The 17,697-nt window shown below is 56.1% G+C and overlaps 1 protein-coding gene across 1 annotated transcript in view; it reads right to left on the bottom strand.

The window, feature by feature from the left end:
• LOC135888998 (capping protein, Arp2/3 and myosin-I linker protein 2-like) overlaps positions 1 to 17,697 on the bottom strand; it is a 77,242-nt gene that overhangs the window by 22,933 nt on the left and 36,612 nt on the right. Inside the window, exons 14-21 of the mRNA XM_065416811.1 lie at positions 17,440 to 17,517; positions 15,450 to 15,526; positions 13,360 to 13,464; positions 12,300 to 12,369; positions 11,016 to 11,097; positions 7,871 to 7,967; positions 6,630 to 6,687; positions 4,313 to 4,485 (exon numbers count right to left, since the gene is read on the bottom strand). Coding sequence (XP_065272883.1) covers positions 4,313 to 4,485; positions 6,630 to 6,687; positions 7,871 to 7,967; positions 11,016 to 11,097; positions 12,300 to 12,369; positions 13,360 to 13,464; positions 15,450 to 15,526; positions 17,440 to 17,517 — 740 coding nt within the window. The remainder of the gene's footprint in view (positions 1 to 4,312; positions 4,486 to 6,629; positions 6,688 to 7,870; positions 7,968 to 11,015; positions 11,098 to 12,299; positions 12,370 to 13,359; positions 13,465 to 15,449; positions 15,527 to 17,439; positions 17,518 to 17,697) is intronic.

Raw genomic sequence — 17,697 nt, 5'->3', positions numbered from 1 at the left:
TCAGCTGGCATGTGCCCCTGGCCTGGGGTCGTTAGCTTCACCAACCTCCCACTGCAGAGAAGAGAGCCCAAATCGCACAAGAGCAGCGTCCCCAATTCTTGGGATGCATCAGGAGTCTTGTGAGCTTTGGTTTCTTTCTTAAAGCCCCCAGCTCCTGGAGTCATGGGATTACATCGAGAATCTCGCCTTGCATTAAAAATACATTTTTTTTAAAGTCTCTAGCGTTGGTGGTTGTGGAGAAAAGCATGAAAATGTTGCCTGCATGCCACCTACAAGCCCAGACTCCAGGAGCCAAAGAAACCAAACCCATGAGTTCAAAATCTCATGATTTTAAAGCCAATCTCGTGATTCTGGGGGCCTGACCTCTGATTTTAGCAGGTCTTTGGCAATACTGCAGTGGGTAAGCTCCAGGCAGCAGAGGGTTAAAGAACAGGGCTGAGAGACTGGGATTTTTCACTGCCTTGAGCAAAATGGAAACAGAAAAACTGCAATCAGCGCGCACCCACACAGAGCCTGAAGTGACAGGTGTGAATTAAACCCCACGGCGTTCTCTTGCTGCCAGTTTGCGAATGGACGAGCCCTAGCTGTGGGCTGGCTACAGCCTCCCAATGCAGATTTCCGAGCGCGGGGGCGAACATCTCGGGATGAAGAGGGATCTTTTCCCTGTAACCCCCCCAGGCACCCCAGAGGAGTTTCCTTCTCGGGAAGGTTCTGAACAGATGGAGCTGTGACTTTCCCTTCCCTCGCCAACGGTGCAGCTTCAGCCAGGAGAGGTTTTGTCAGCCGTTCTTGGGGCCGGGCTAACCCGAGGCCGGCAGACATGGCCATGCCGGCCATGAGACAGGTCCTGCCAAAGTGACGTAGAACTAGGGTGACCAGATGTCCCGATTTTATAGGGACAGTCCCGATTTTTGGGTCTTTTTCTTATATAGGCTCCTATTACCTCCCACCCCGTCCCGATTTTTCACATTTGCTGTCTGGTCACCCTACGTAGAACGCTGCACATGAGCTCAGAGAGACCCGCCAGGCCCATGTTTGCCTTGTTTTGATGTGCAAACTTCACCTTGCAACAGCAGGGAGAGGTGACCCTGCTCCCCGGGGGAGATAACTCTGCTGCCGAACGCCAGGTGGTTAATCCCAGAATCCTCTGGAGGGGAAATGGCTCTCCACGGGCCACCTAGCCCCTCCCACCACCTGCCTGCAGGCCCGATCGTCTCCCAGCTCCACCCCTCTGAGGCTGAGATATACAGCTCAGGACACCGCTGCTACTGCTTCGGCCAAGGACGTCTGTCAGCCAGTGCCGGGCGAGGGGGCAGAGGCCCGGGAGGCGCAGCTAGTGAGCTGCATGCCGGAGAACTGGAGAGCCAGAACTATTGGCGGCTAGCTAGGGATCAGCAGTCCCAGCCTCGCGCCGTGGCTAGCGACGCCGGCTATTCAGCTGCCTCATTCCCACGTTGCTCTGCTGGGCCTGGGGAACGTGACCAGCCAGAGAGGTTTGTAATTCTCTCTCCTCAGAGAAGAAATGCAGCAATGAATGCAATGAGATAACGGGTCCTGCGCCGGATCGAGGAGGCTCCCCATCTCTGCCCCACTGCTGGGTGAAGGCACTTCCTCCCCTCCCAGCGCCACTGGACAGGAGATTTGGAGCCCTGGGGCCCTGCAGCGAGAGCCAGTGACCCACAGGCACCAAAGCAGCGGGGAGAAGGCAGCAAAGCTGGAGGTCAGTGCCTGACCAGCCTGCTCCCCTCTGTCACGCAGCATGGAGGGGAGCCGAAGTTGGTAGCCATCCTCCCGTGAGAGTGACTGTAGTGGGGCGGCTGCCCCACTCCTGCAGAACAGGGGTTGAAAGCAGCCCTGGAGAGGGCTGTGGCTGGAAAAGAGAGTTAAAAGCAGCCAAGCTAGGCTGATTGGGGAAGCAGCCACAGCTGTGGCCAGCTCAATTAGGGCCCAGCTGGCCCTGATAAGAGGGCTGTGGGCCAGAAGCTGGGGGAGTCTCTCTCCAGTCCTGGAGGGAGAAGGGCCTGGCTGCCTGAGAGGAAGGTACCTGAACTGGAGCAGTGCTGGGGAATAGGGCTGGGGAGCTCCAGCCTGGTAAACCCCCAGGCTGCAGGCCTTGGTGAAGGCCTACAAAGGTACTGGGGCTGCAGAAGGGCAGCCCAGGGATAGGCAAAGGCAGCTGGTCCAACCCCCTTGCTGATGATGAGTGGCCTTTACAGACTGCAGTTGGCCCCAGTGAGCAGGGGCTAGATGACGACTGGCAGTAGCCACTGAGGCAAGGTGGGTGAGAGGGTTGGGGGTTCCCCTGGGAGGGGAGACCCAGAGCGGGGGTATTGCGGAAGGCAGAACCCCAGGGTAAGGGGCACCAGGGTCCGGGAGCCAGCAGCAAGTGAGACATCGGCCTGCAGAGGCTGGAATCGAGCTAGTTCCCAGGACAACCACCAGGAGGCGACGCACCGGTGAGTCTCGCTTCGCTACAGTGACATTGCACCTGGGCGGGCATGGCCAGCTGGGCTGGGAGGGGAAAAGGGCACTCACTCTCCACAGTACGGTCCCTTAACACCGCTCAGGGCTTCCCTCACTGCAGAGGAGGCTTGGGGCCAGCCACGGTAGAGCACTGCACTGCCAGTGCTGAACAGGGACAAGGACAGCGCCTGGCTGATGGGGAGCCCATGGGCTCTGCACTGCCATTTCCATAGATCTTTCACTTACACCAAGAGTCCAGCCACGTCCCTCCCTGCATCTCCAGGGGCGTCACATTGACCATTTCGCTCTCCCAGCTGCCCAGCTGTTTCTCACCTGTACCAGGGGAGTCTATGACCCGCAGTGCCTAACGGGGAGGCAGGGCATGCCCCAGCAATGCCCCAGCTTCCTTCCTGCAGCTGCAAGCCCAGGATACGCAGCCCTGGTTTTCCCTTCCTGGAGCCGTTGCTGCAGCTTGCAGTGAAGCTGAGGGTGCCGAGCACTGCCAGGCAATGGAGTAATCAGCCCTGACAGGCCCTTGCCTGGACACTGAATTGCAGAGTAACAGACGGCTGATCTGCCATACAGCTGGCATGGAGGCTTAGCCATTATATAATCCAGGCATTTCCTTTACCCGGGCCTTCATTCCTGTGGAGTACGTCGCCAACAATCAGCTGGTATTGAATGAGCATGTACAAACGGTCCCGCTAAACGGGCATAGACTAGGGGGCTCAGTGCACCCTCTTTACACCAGCTGATGATTACACATATGTAAGCCTGCCTCAGGGCAGCATTCACAGGTGCTTCCTGCGCAATTGGATCAGACCCCCCCCCCCAGGATTTATGTGCATACAGCAGACGTCGTGCAGCTGCAGAAGCAGCTGTTCGCAATAGGAGAGAGAGAACTCTTTGCAGGGCTGAGACCAAGAGACACCGAATGGCTGAGAGGGAAAGGATGGCCAAGGTGGTAAAGCAGCTGTGAGCTATCCAAGTTCAATTCCTGGTCCACCCCAAACATCCCGAGTGACCCTGGGCATGTCACTTAGCTTCTCTAGGCCTCAGTTCTCCATTATCCCCTGGGGATAAATCTGTTACAGGCTGCGAGGTGTGCAGATACTACAGTGAAGGGCACCGGATAAGCACCATAGATAGAGATGAGACAGACGCAGAGACCAGAAAGGGGCAATAGGGATTCTCGGGGGAAGGGGAGGGGAGAGTACACTGGGGGTGGGGAGGAATTGAAGGGGGTGAAGAAGAGATGGGTGGGGGGACATCGTGTCAATCACATGTCACATCTCACTGTACTTTGAGGCACTGCTGGTGGCAGATGTCCCAGTGCAGCTGAGATGCCAATGACTCCGAGCCAGGGAGCGCCCAGCACACAGAACAGCCACGCGGGGGACGGAGAGGCCAAGCAGCCTGCGTGGGCAGGTGAGCAGCACGGAGAGGCAAGCACAAAGACAAGGAGCATATGAGAACTAGGAGAGCTTGCTCTCAACCAGACTGCTGGGAGGAGAGGGTGGGTACGAGGCAGGATGGAGGAATGGGGATCTGGGGGGAGACAGGATCTGCCATTATAGGATCAGTCTCAGTATTTCATTAAACAAGTGGTACAAATTTCACCAGCCACTTGCCCTATTAAATGGAAACCCCGTGATCCTAGGGCCTTTACGCAGCACTTTCCTCCTACTTAGCAAACCCCCCGAGGCAGCACACTCCTCTCCTCTCCTCTCCTCTCCTCTGGAAACGCGGCCCAGCAGCGCCCCGCAAGAGCCGGCATGCTGTGCTGACTCAGCGCTTACCAGCGTCCGCCTGCCGGCCTTTCCCTTGCACACACGCACACTCTCGCTACCTGAGTTTTGTGTTGATCTGCAAGGCTTTGGCCAGCATCTTGGCTCCAGTGTCGCCAATGGTGTTCCCGCTGATGTCCAGCGTGCTGAGGCTGGTGTTACTGCCCAGGGCGTTCAGGAGGACGTTGGTTCCCAATTTCAGTCGCGATTCAGCCACGGACAGGGATTGAAGAGGCTGGAAGACAAACACCGGAGGGAGAAAAGGTCAGGTGCTGGTGCTGCAGGGTCCCTGGGGCTTTACAAGGGAGCAGGTCGCTCCCTCCCCCCATCTAACTACACAGACTGGGCCACCTGCGTGATGGGACCAGCCGGGGAATCCCTGCCCCCCAGAGTGCCCTGTGCGGCTCACGAGCTCTTTGCCCTCTCTGGGCGGGCCTGTGGGCTGTGCTCTAGTTCTGTTGCCTACAGTCCTTGGCAGCCAGTAAGTGCAGGGGACAAGCTAATGAACACAAAGCTAGGGCCAGACCAAAGCGCCTAGATGACATGGGGTGGGACAGGGAGGGAGGCACCTGAAAGCTGTTTGCATGAGGCCAGGAGCGGGCAGGAGGGAGGCCTGCAGGTAGCCCCGCCCTGCCCAAGAGGCCTCTGCTCAGCAGCTCCAGCGTTCCCTATGTGTGGGGAATGGCCAAAGCCAAAGCAGAGCTGTCCTCGGACAAGAGCACCGGGGGGGCAGGGAGAGAGGAATTTGTGAGCCCTCTTCCCCGTGCCAGGGGGAAGGATCCCTGTCCTGCCACTGACTCGTGTCACCCTGGGTGAGTCACTTAGCCTCTCTGTGCCTCAGGTTCCCACCTATATTGTGGGGCACTAGCCATGCCCTGCTTCCCCAGAGTACAGCGAGGGTGAGCCCACTGCTGACTGGGAGGCCCTCAGATACTCCTGTGATGGGGCCAGACAAGTATCTAGACAGACAGACATCATTTGGCCCCTACCACAGGCAGAAAAAAGCACAGACAACAACGCAGGGCAGGTCTGAGCCATGCCCGGCCGCTCGATCCTGCTGAACCTCGGCAGGAGGAGGGGGCAATCCTAGAGGAGAAAGCTGCCATTTACCCACTAATAGCCTGGTAATCACGTGAATGGGAAAGGCCTGTTCAATGGGATTTGGGCTGCACAGACCTTTTCTGCCTGTGGCAGCAACTCTGTAATGCACCAGTGGGTTTTCTCCTTCAAAGGAGACCTGCAAAGATTAAAGAACATCAGTGCCCTTGCCCTTTTGGTGTCTCTGATGGGGGATAGGCCTGAAAGGGGTTTCTTCACATTAGAAATTCAGGTCTGGTCTAGCCTGTGTTCCCTGGAAGACTCTATGGGTGCCTGAAGGACTAGCAGGCTGACGAGGAGTAACGAAGGTGAACTCTAAGCAGCTGAGGCCCGGGCTACACTCCAGAGCGAGGGTGTCGCAGGACAGCTTGTCGGCCTCGCTGTGGAAGTGTCTACACTAGCAGGTTTTGGCTCCTGCAGCCGGGCGCCATTTGGGGTTGCCAGGTGCCCAGTTTTCGACCCTAAATGGCACCCGAACCAAAAGTCCAGTTACTGGCGCCAGGTCATTAACCTGCATCAGCCCCTGCTCAGCTGGTGCTGCCTCCTACCTGCAGGAAGGCTCCTTGAGAGGATCCAGCGAGCGACGGGGGGGAGGAGCGAGTGATGGGGTGGGGCCTTGGGGGAAGAGGCGGAGCACAGGGCAGAGCCTTGGGGGTCCAGTTACCGGCCATTAGAAAGGTGGCAACCCCACTTTACATTTCAATTTCGCTCCTGCAGGCGTAACTGCTCTGCTGTGCGGAATTAATAACTCCACCTCCACGAGCGGCAGAGTCAAGATTGCTGCAGTTAGGTCGACGCTGAGATAACGGTTTGGCCTCTGCCTGGCCTAGACGAATCTTCATTGCCTTTTCAATGCCCTGAGAAGAGGCCCTAGGATATTAGACCTTCCAAACAGGTGACATTTTCAGAAGCCCATCACCTTTGTTCTGGGCTGTTATCCATCCCCCCCACGTACAACACACATCTCTCCTGCTCCCTCCACTTTACTTTAGACTCTACCAGCTGTTGATTCCTTTCCTATACTCTCCCAAACGCAGCGAGAAAAGCCCTTATTTCTCAGTCTGACCATTCCTTTCAGATTAACACCAACCACAGAGGGAGCAACTCCATGGAAGAGAGAGACAGCGACTCCCCCACGTTCTGCATCTGAACTGAAACACAAAATGGCCAGTTGTCTCACAGCTGGCCTGGGTGTTCTGAAATGAATAGGAATAATTCAGAGGAAACGGCGCGAATGGTTCAGTTATGGGGCTCCGGGTGGGCGCCGCAGCAAGCACTTACGCAGTCATCTTCCTGCGTGAGCTGAACAATCCGGTGGAGAACGTCGGCCAGATTCTCCCTGCGGAGGAGATGCAAAGGGGTCATTCGCCTTTCCCCATCGCACAGCAGAGCCTGACAGGGGCTCAAGTCAGCACCAAGCTGGGAAGCGTCCATTGCGGCTGGACGTTACTCTGACCGCATGGCTCATCTATGCACCTCCCTCTCTCCCGCACGCCACCAGCCTTTCCCTAGCTGCAGCCAGCCTGGGGCATTGAGCATCTGCCCAAGAGGTACTCTTGTTGGCTGGCCTAAGGGGGTGACCACACTGCAGTGTCCTTGCCCCTGAGACCCCAGGCCTCTGCATTATCTCAGCTGGACAGTAACCCAAGAACAAAGGACTGGCAGGGATGGCCATCGAGTCCAGTCCCCTGCTAATCACAGACAACCCCGTCAGATCATCCCCTTCATAAATGTATCAAGGTCCCATCTTCAAACTAGTTGGGTCCTTTGCCCCACTACTCCTGTTGGGTGAGGTGCTGGAACAGCCTCCTCTCTGATGGTGAGAAACCTTCTTCTAATTTCCAGCCTAAATGTAAGCCTGGCCAGTTTATCCTGGTTCCAACATTGTCCTTTAGCTTAAACAGCTCTACCCCTCCCCCTCCAATATTTACAGAGCGCAATCAGCCCGCCTGTCATGGCCAAGCAAGCCAAGCTCTCTTAGTCTCCTCTCATACAACCGGCTCTCTCCAGTCCCCTGATCACCCCAGCAGCCTCTCTCTGCACCTGTCCCAAGCAGCAAGAGCTCGTCCCCAAACCTGCCCCGGGCTGAGCACTGAGGCAAACACCACAGGCCTTTGGGGCTCACGATAGTCCGTGGAAATTCAGCACCACTGTGACTGGACTGGAGGTGGTTAAGAACAGGTTGGCCAAACCCCTGTCAGGGCTGGTCTAGGTTTCCTTGGCCCTGCCTTAGCACAGGGGGCTGGCCTGGCTGACTTCCAGCTCTGTTCCAGCCCCACATTTCTAAGAGATGATTCTGTGACTTTGACACCTCTGATTTACAAGAGCATCATAATTTAAAGGCCCAGTACACACAAAGCCAAATGGTGATTAACAACGCAAAGCTACAATCTGTGCAGCAATTGCAGTAAATAAATGTAATTTGACTACCTGCAACATACCTAGTGTGTACAAAAATCAGGGGTTAGGCCCATGCCTGTTAAAGTTCACTTCATTACACGCATGAGTCACGTGACACTTACTTGGATTTGATGTTAAAATTCTTTCCTAAGGAGACATGCCTAATGGATTTGCTTCGGCCAATCGCCAGCACCAACGTGACCATGTCAGCATCAAAGCCTACGACACACAAAAGCAGCAGTGACGATCCGTGACCAGTGTCTGGCACTTAGTGACTGCCAACGCCCCAAGGACCCTTGGCATGAACAGGGAGGAGCGGAGTTAGATGTGGCAACCGGCGGCCACACCTGCAGCGGGAGGGTTGTGAGAAAAGCCCAGATGTTGCTCTCGTAGCACCAGATGCTGAGGGGCGCATCCCCACCTGAACAGACCCACAGAGATCGACAAACTACTCGGTCTGTCCCTTGGCCACCTTCAGGGCACTGCAGCCTTGGCAGACGGTGACCCGCTGGCACGAGGAGGCTAGTGCCCTCGCAGAGTGGATGGGTATGTGGGGGATCTCGGTGGGCTATTCCCCCGGGCAGCTTTACCAATCCCAGGCTCTGCTTTCAGACAGCCGTGTTTCTCCAGGGCTGGTGTGGAGTGGAGTGGAGAGCGCCAGCAGAACAATCCTGCCTCTGCTTCCCCCGGGGCACCTGGCTGAGCAGACGGAATAAAGCCTGGGGGAGGGGGACGGGCATGATCATGTGTAGGGCCCTTGCCGGGGGGGCTGCTCAGCAGCTGTGAGCGTTCCTGCCTGCTGACGGAGCCCAGTTCAGCCAGTTCTCTCCCAGTGTTTTCCCTCCCGTCTTGAAGTGAAATTAGACGATGCTTCTGACGGCAGGGAAGGTGTCCACAACCCAGGAAATCAGCCCCTCGCCTTGGCAGCCACGGACACACACTGTCAGTGGGCTCAGAGAAGGCTGTCTGCTCAACAAGGTGGGCGCTGACAACGGAAGCATGGCGGGGTGGCACAGGAGCCCTCCCAGAACCAAGAAGTGGGGCTTGCCCACAGGGAAAGCTGGCTGCCTCCCCGCCCAGAACAGAATCCCTTAAACTCCAACAAATGGCAGCCAGCCAGAATTCAAATCCAGAAAATACAGCCAAAGCGACTGCCTTGTGACAAGCCAAGCAGGGCTCTACGCATTCCCTCCACAGGCATGTCAAGTGGTAAAGCCAGTCAGCTCCAACGCCTCGCTACTCGCCCACGTCCCATTGGTAGGACAAGAGATGCAGAGACTTTGGAAATCTTCCATCAGAAACGATAAAAAGGGAAGTGCAACGGGGAGTTTCAAGAAGGGAGTTCCCTCCTTCACAAGCCCTTGACGGCTTGTCGTTGCTAATTTCCAGTGAAGTCCTACCAGAGCAAAACTCACACACAAAACCAAACCAGGCCAGGAGAGGAGAGAACTGGAAACTCAGCCCAAACCAGAACGGTGCTGGGGCACAGTGGAAACCAACCCGCGATTCTGGAGCAATGCCCTGGGAGATCGCCACAACACTTGTTGAGGAGTCTGGTGTCTGGCCAGCAGGCAGCCAACGGGCCTGGTAACCAGGTTGGCCATTTTCACACAGCTGTCAGTTTGCTCACCACTGACCAGACACAGATGGAAAATTACTCCACACAACAGCCCCATTAGCACAGAATTGCTCTTCTCTAAGCTGCTCCTGTCCCCCCTGTGCAGCCCAGCTCAGAAGGAAACGGGCACATGCAAACTACCAGAGCAGTGCAGGAACCACAAGAAATTCTGCCACGTCAAAAATGATTTTTGTTCCTAATTGGAACAAAACCAAAGAATTCCGAAATCTGCCGAGAAATGAAATTTTCAAAAAAACATGAACTTGGGGTCAATGGAAACGTTTGCTTTTGATTCAGTAAAAAACCCAAAGCATTTGGATAATGTCAAAAATTCCATCGACATGAACATCCTCCAGCAGAAAGTTTCTATTTCAGCCAAATGGCATTTTTGGATAAAAAAACGCTCCACCGGAACAAAATGTACCAGGTCTAACTGCAGCACAGCTCCAGCATGCCAGCCAGCCAGCCAGCCTCTTGCTGTTCCTTGTGTTAATAGGGGCAGAAGATAGGCACCAAACAAGAGCAATGGAGTCTTGGAGTAAGGGAAGAAGCACACCAGGGGAATGCGGAAGCGTGCCTATGCACAGCTATACAAAGAAGCAAGGGCAGGAATGGCAGCAATACGGTATATAACAGGGGATGGCAAACTACGGCCCACGGGCCACATCCAGACCGTCAGCTGATTTAATCTGGCCCTCGAGCTCCCACTGGGGAGCGGGGTCTGGGGCTTGCCGCACTCCAGCCGGGGAGCGGGGTCCGCGGCCGCTCCGTGAACACGCGCCGCAGTTCTGCACAGCTCCCAGAAGCAGCAACATGTCTCCCCGCCGGCTCCTACATTTAGGGACAGCCAGGGGGCTCTGTGCACTGCCCCCGCCCCAAGCACTGCCCCCGCACCTCCCATTGGCCGGGAACTGGTGTCTGGCCAATGGAAGCTGCAGGGGCGGTGCCTGTGGAAGGGGCAGTGCGCAGCAGAGCCGCCTGGCCGCGCCTCTGCGTAGGAGCCGAAGGGGGGACATGCCGCTGCTTCCGGGAGCTGCTTGAGGTAAGTGCCACCCGTAGCCTGCAGCCAAACCCTCCCACGCCCCAATCCCCTGCCCTAGCCCTGATCCCCCTCCTGCCCTCCGAACCCCTCGGTCCCAGCCTGGAGCATCCTCCTGCACCCCAAATGCCTCATCCCCAGCCCCACCCCAGAGCCCACACCTCCAGCCAGAGCCCTCACCCCCCCCGCACCCCAACCCCCTGCCCCAGCCCGCAGCCCCCTCCTGCACCCTGAACTCCTAATTTCTGGACCCACCCCAGAGCCTGCACCCCCTCCTGCAACCCAACCCCAATTCCGTGAGCATTCATGGCCCACCATACAATTTCCATACCCAGATGTGGCCCTTGGGCCAAAAAGTTTGCCCACCCACACCTATGTAACCACACATGGCAGCTCAGAGAGCCTCCGTTAGTCAAAACAAGTCTCATCTTTGCAATGGTTATTTCTACAGCAGTTGAGGGGACCTCGACCTCCGTCATTGTTCGGGCAGGGGATTTATCTTGGCTGCCGTAGAATGGCAGCACACAGCCTCGTGCCGAGGTTAAGAGGAAAGGACACTTCCAGCCACGGTGACAAAGCTCACCATAAGTCAAAGAAACTATGTACCTACCATTGTCTGCTAAATCCAAACTGCTAATTGCATTGGCATCAAAAATCAGATCTTGGATCACCTGGGCACCTGCCGATCTCAACTTTCAATGAAAAACAAAACAGAACAAGAGTCAAAGGGAACATTCACAAGCAAGAACATGACAGTTGGGAAAGTCGAATCAGCGCTCAGTGCCCCTGGGAACACCCTGCAATAAGGGGCGTGAGACCAAACATTCTAACCTGGAACTTCGCCGTGAGCTGCCTGCAGACTGTTTGCACAGCAGGCCCCAGGGGCAGGGTGGAACCAAAGCCACCGCTGCAGGGGCAGGGCAGAAACACGGGATGTGGAGAAAGGAATAAATGGGCACAAAGCTGGCCCCAAAGGTGGGGGGGGCATTATTATAGACGAGGAAACCGAGGCCTAGAGGCCCAGGAAACCCAGGGGAGCCTAACTACCTTTGAGAAGCTGGGCCAGAGAGATTCAGGGTAACTTTTCCAAAAAACACTTTAGGAGCGACTGAGGAGTCATTTTCAAAAGTCACTCAGGAGCCTAAATCCTGGTGACTTTCAATGGGACTTAGGGGGCCTAAACCACCTAGGTGCTTTCCAAGCTTTGACCCTGCGTGACGGGCCCAAGGGGGCTGCAGCAGAGCTGAGACATTAACCCCGATCTGACTCCCCTTCCCGTTAGCACAGCCAGGATCCTCATTCCCATCAGCCTCAGAGGGCGCTGGGGGGGAATTGTTAACACTGTGGAAGTGCTAGAGACCCCCAGACAGGAGGGAAGGTGGGTCAGGCTCAGGATCGCAGGACCTGCCATGGGGGTGCCCATTTGTACTCTGAACACGTAGCTGCAGGGCTCCCCTGCCTGGTGCCAGCGCTGGGCACTGCTCGGAAGCAGCAGGAAGCCAGCTCAGCCCTGGCTATCTCACAGGCACCGCAAGCGTGCTGGGGGCTCCTTTCAGACAGCAACCTCTGTCCATGTCGGAGGGCTTGCACAGGATGACACTCTCTCCCCTGGCTTGGCTTCTGCCCAGGCACTCCTCGTAAATGCCTAGATCATAACGTCTGCATAGCAATTAAACTACTCGATAATGGGCCAAAATTCCACCTGGTGGAAGGCTGTGCAGGTCCATGAAGTCCTACTGCTCTGCCCAGCCTCTGTGCTCTGGTGGGGGAGCTACACTTACTGCCCGGCCCCGGGAGTTCTTCACCCGGGGCTGCTGGGCTCAGATGCAGTGTCGGGGTTTAGCTGGAACTCAGCTGTCGCTCTGCTTTACTGGATCACAGGCCACGTCCTCACCTCGCAGCTACTGAGGTCCAGGTGCAGGTCACTGATCTGAGAGTTAGACGCTAACCCCTGCAGCAAGGCCCTGCAATGAACCAGAAAGTAACCTGAACCCAGCGCTCTCATCAGCAGGCAGAGGGAGCTGGATACGCTGCCAGCCGCCCCACGGGAACAGTCAGTGATTCCCCTCTCACTCAACCTGCCCTCGGGGCAGCTGGGGGTAGAAGCAGCCCAGGCCCTGCAGCCCCTCTGCAACACTGCGGGGTGCTAGGAGAGCCAAAGGTGCGTCCCACCAGCCGCCCCAGCTACCCGAGGTTCTCCCCTGCCATCCACCAGCATGATGCCTGAGTGCCTTCTGCAGCGAATCCACAGCACCTGCAATGGCCCTGCTGGACTCCAGGGAGTCTCTGGCACCGCTCCCGTCTGGGGGTCACGCTACGGGCTCCCCGCTGCCACTTGACACCAGTACAGTTCTGTTCCTTTTTCTCACGCACACTCACTCGCCCTGGTTCCCAGCAGGACTGAAGGAGCTGGGGAAAGGGCAGGCAGTGCTGAATGATAGGGATGGGTGAATCAGACTGGAACCAGAGGGCGCATGCACTTGGATGTCTGGGGAGCTCCCTGCCCCAGAGGAGGCTGCTAGGTATATTAGCTGGGCTTAATAAATAGGGATTTACTAAATCAATAGCCTGTTGTGGCTAAGCCCCTGTGTCTGTGGTTTCAGGCAGGTTATCCCCGCCCGGCCCAAGTAACTCAGATCCTACGCACCCCCGACTGCAAACCACAGCAGTTTAATCCTCTAAGACTCCCTCAGCCATGGCCACAGGCAAGACTCCGCAGGACACCCGCAGCTCTGGTTCCCCCCCCCCCCCCCCCCCCCGCTGCGTACATACATTCGTGCAGCTCCAGCAACCAGGAGGCGCCCTCTAGAGGGCCTTGCTATTCGCACCTCTGTTCGTTTGCACAGGACAGGCCGAGCATCACTAGGGCTGAGATGGTGGAGGCTGGTCACCACTGTAAATCTGTCCCCAGTTGTGGGGGCCAAGCCCTTGCAACTGGGAAACAGGCCTCTTACCTTACGGCCTCTGGCGGCAGCTTGGTACACGCCAGGCCGACGTATCGGAGGGCAGCCGCCTTGCTGAAGAACAGTTTGATGGCCGGAGGGACATCTCTCGGCTTTCTAAAATGAGCAGAAGAGGCATCAGATCCCAGCGTATCATCCCAGCCCCCCTTTCTACCATTTCAATTAACCCCAACTCAGCTGTGCCCTCTGTCGACAGTAACACGGCCTGGGCACCAGCCCCAAAGCAGGAGGCCATCAGTTTGGAGCTAGGGTCGCCAGGTGTCCAGTTTTGGACCGGAACAGCCAGTCGAAAAGGGACCCTGGCAGCTCCGGTCAGCACTGCTGCCCACAGATCTAGGGAAATGATTATTCCCCTCTATTCGGCACTCGTGAGCCACACCTGGAGTATTGTATCCAGTTTTGGGTCCCCCATTACAGAAGGGATGTGGACAAATTGGAGAGAGTCCAGTGGAGGGGAATGAAAATGATCAGGGGGCTGGGGCACATGACTTATGAGGAGAGGCTGAGGGAACTGGGGTTATTTAGTCTGCAGAAGAGAAGAGTGAGGGGGGATTTGATAGCAGCCTTCAACTACCTGAAGGGGGGTTCCAAAGAGGATGGAGCTCGGCTGCTCTCAGTGGTGGCAGATGACAGAACAAGGAGTAATGGTCTCAAGTTGCAGTGGGGGAGGTTTAGGTTGGATATTAGGAAAAAGTATTTCACGAGGAGGATGGTGAAGCACTGGAATGGGTTCCCTAGGGAGGTGGTGGAATCTCCATCCTTAGAGGTTTTTAAGGCCCGGCTTGACAACGCCCTGGCTGGGATGATTTAGTTGGGGTTACTCCTGCTTTGAGCAGGGGATTGGACTAGATGACCTCCTGAGGTCTCTTCCAACCCTAATCTTCTATGATTCTAAGTAAAGGCAAAGCAACTGAGCAGGGCAGGGAAATTGAGTCAGATCATTAGAGCTTTTTGTTTTCTGCTCGCTTTTGCTAATATCTATTGAACTAAAATGCCCACGGAACAGTTGGGAGGAAAAATCTCTTTGTGAAAGGTTCAAACAAACCAGTCACTTCATTTTTGGGCTGAGAGAGATCCCACCCCATTTCTCCGGTCAGCCTTCCAGCAAAGACATAGACAACAAGACCTAATATTCAGGATAGTTCTAAGATTAAAAAGCCCATGGGAAAATGGAGCTATTGTGAGGAAGCTGAAAAGGGCACAAACCTTTAGCGGGAGGGAAGTTTTCCTGTCTACAAACAGCAGCGTACTCAGGGTGTGGGCAGCCCGGGTAAAAAATGAACCAAAACCACACCTGCTGCGACACTGAGACTGGCATGAAAACCTCCAACGCCTGAGGCACAAATAAGTCGATACTACAAGAGAAGCTGCCCTCTAATGCGAACAGGTGCCAGCGGTAGCGGGGGGGTGGAGGGTGAATAAAAGTCAAATTAGAATATGTAAAAATCCAACAGTAAATTCTTTTTGAAATTCCCCTCGATGGTCATCAAAAATAACGTGAACACCGGTCCTTTGCGTTTCCATCCCACACGTTGCTCTTCCCACAGCGCATTCCTAGGGGTCTGTCCCCCAAAGGACTTGCAACCTACGGGCTGCTCTTCAGGAGGAAGCATCACCAGCTTCATTTAAGGGGTGAGTCTGAACCCATTTAGTTACGCCAATGCAAAAAGGCTGTGTGGACACTTTTACTTCAGTTTAAGCCAGGCTGATTTTGGTTTGGCTTAAATTGATCAGGAAGAGGTTCAAGCTAAACTGAAATCAGCCATGTTGCTGCACCCATTAGCATGTTATTTCTGCTCCCAGGATCGCATGCTACCCTGCACACACAGAGGGAGGGATAGGATTTATGTACCTCTGCTATTTTCAAACGTGTTACCAAGCAGGGCCACAGGGGCCTGGAAGGGGAGTTCCCCTCATAGAGCGTTAACTGCTCCAAGAGGTTGCGGTCACTGCACTGGGCAGCTACTGAGAACTGCAGCCAGCCAGAGACGCGATGGCTTACAGCAGAGAGACACACACAGAATCCCCTGGGCCAGACTTCGCTAGACATGGATGACAAAGGGAGCGAATCTGAGGCTTACTTGTGCGAGTACACGTTTTTGGAGAGATCCAGGTGGGCGAGGTTGGCACAGCATCCGATGGCCAATGCTCCGAACAGCTTGAAATGGAAATTAGAAGTGTATGAGACCAACAGGCTGGGCCAGGCCCGAGCTCTAAACCAGGCAGCGTCCAGCATAGCTCCACGGGCCACGAGCCCTCCTCCCCACACTAGACACAGCCCTTCTCACGCTGCAGAGCGATGGAACGCTTCGGGAAAAGCAGGTCTGGAGGGACCTGCCCCCCGCGGGACGGCCTGAGCTTCTCCCGCCCTCATGCTTCTGGGACCACGCACCATGCACAGCTGGGAGCTGCCCTCCCCACCCTGGCCACACTACCCTGTTTACAGGGCTTCCTTTCCCCAGCTACTCCTGCTACTCCCCCTTCAGTGGGGACGCCAGAAAGGGCCCTAGCTTCCCCCATCCTTTTCAGTCTCCCCCCCTTGGCTCTCCCTCCTCAGTCATTTCTCCCACACAAAGCAAGTCTCCCTCCCTCTCCACCCAGACCAGTCCTCCCACAAAGGCCACCAGGGCGAACTCTCCAAAGGCGGAAATGCTGCAGCAGCCCTCACCCGGCTCGGAGAGCCATCCGCTGCTCACTGGGCACAAGCCTTGCTGTCATGGCCTGGGGGCCGGGGCTGCCTCTGGGCACTGGACAGCCCCCGCACACACCGCAGATGAGCGGGCGATAAAGATCCTGACCACTAGGCCTGGCCGTGTGCGGTCTCTATGCATCCAGCCAAGCAATTTATATGGCCCCCCCATCACCACAGTATCTGAGCACCCCCCATGAGGCAGGGCAGGACATACAGGGGGAAATAGAGGCACAGAGCCAAGGTGAAGGCTGGGGCAGGGGAGGGAATTGAGACAGGTTGCCCAAGTCCCAGACTAGCGCTCTCACCACTGGGCCAGCCTTCCTCTGTCATTAACCCTCTGCACTCTACTGGTCACGTTGTCTGACACAGACAAGTCCCTGCATGCTAGGACATGCGGCTCTGCTATAGAAAGTGACTGAGCGTCCAAAACGGCTCCCTGCGTGTCTCAGGGGCAGAACTGGCGACTCGAGCGAGTTGGGTACACGTTTGCTGCTTTTTCTCCCACGGGCCCTGCAGGGCCGGCCAGCCCAGGGAGAGGGAGCCGGAGTCCGAGTCCCTCTTAGCCAGCCACAGAATGGGTGATTAACGGTTTGATTTTCCGAGCTGTCGGCACCTGCAGCTCCCACTAAAAACCAGCCCCTATGCACCTAGCCGCTGCCATGTGCACTGCAGCTGGAGGCCGTGGGGCGGCAGGGGTCCCACAAGGTGTGTTTTGGCCCGCAGAGGGCAGGCACGCGGGACCAGCTGACTGAGTCCCCAGAGGAGTCTGCAAGGCTGGCCGATCGCAGAGACCCACTCTCCAGAGCAAACCAGCATTTTACGCTGCTTCCCCCTTCCCAGGGGAAATAACCAGACCTGCATGCAGCAGTGACAGCGAGGGAAATGCAAGGAGTTGGAAGACTCATCTGGAAGCATCACTTTGGCGGAGGGAGCGATCCCAAAGCACCAATATCTGATGTAATTTAAGGTCCGGCCATAAATTACAGTGCCGAGGCTGTTCCAACCCTGGATGCCAGAGCCAAGCTTTACATCTGAAGCTGAAGCACCTGCTGCATTCATTCATTCCTGATCAATAATGCATGAGACTTGCAGTACATTTCTGCCTCAGCTGGAGCTAAGCCAGGCCTGGGAGTTCTGCAGGCACCAGCAGCTCGACTGCCTCTGCCTAAGGAGGACAGAGACCCGGGGATGGGAAAGGCCAGCCCTGGGAGGCAGAAATATACTCGTGTGTCTCTTGGGCTGCACAACCTGCACAGTGACTGCGGTTTGCAGGGCCAGGCACACAGCAGGGGCTGCAGTGACGCAGATGGCAAGAAGGAAGGTCTCAGGAGCCGGCCACCTCGGCACAGATGAGGGGAGAACAGCCCCTTGCTACTTACTGCATCCAAAGCACAGTCTGTGCCGGCCAGGTTAAGGTGAGACACCGAGTTTGCATGGCTGAGGAAGCTGTGCAAGCTCTGTGGGGAGAGAAGATGTGGATTTAAGGGTCCGCTGGAAGGGTTTTTCTGGAGGCAGCATCTCCTCGCACCGGGGACCGAATGCAGGACATCAGGAGTGAGCCTGGCTCACAGGCAGACAGCCTTTCTCCTGGGGTTTAGCAGGGTTAACGTTCAGCCCAAGAAAGTGGAGAAGGAAAC

Source organism: Emys orbicularis, chromosome 14 (genome assembly GCF_028017835.1).
Source record: "Emys orbicularis isolate rEmyOrb1 chromosome 14, rEmyOrb1.hap1, whole genome shotgun sequence".
In the NCBI taxonomy this organism is placed as follows: Eukaryota; Metazoa; Chordata; order Testudines; family Emydidae; genus Emys; species Emys orbicularis.
This window is presented reverse-complemented; position numbering and strand designations above follow the sequence as displayed.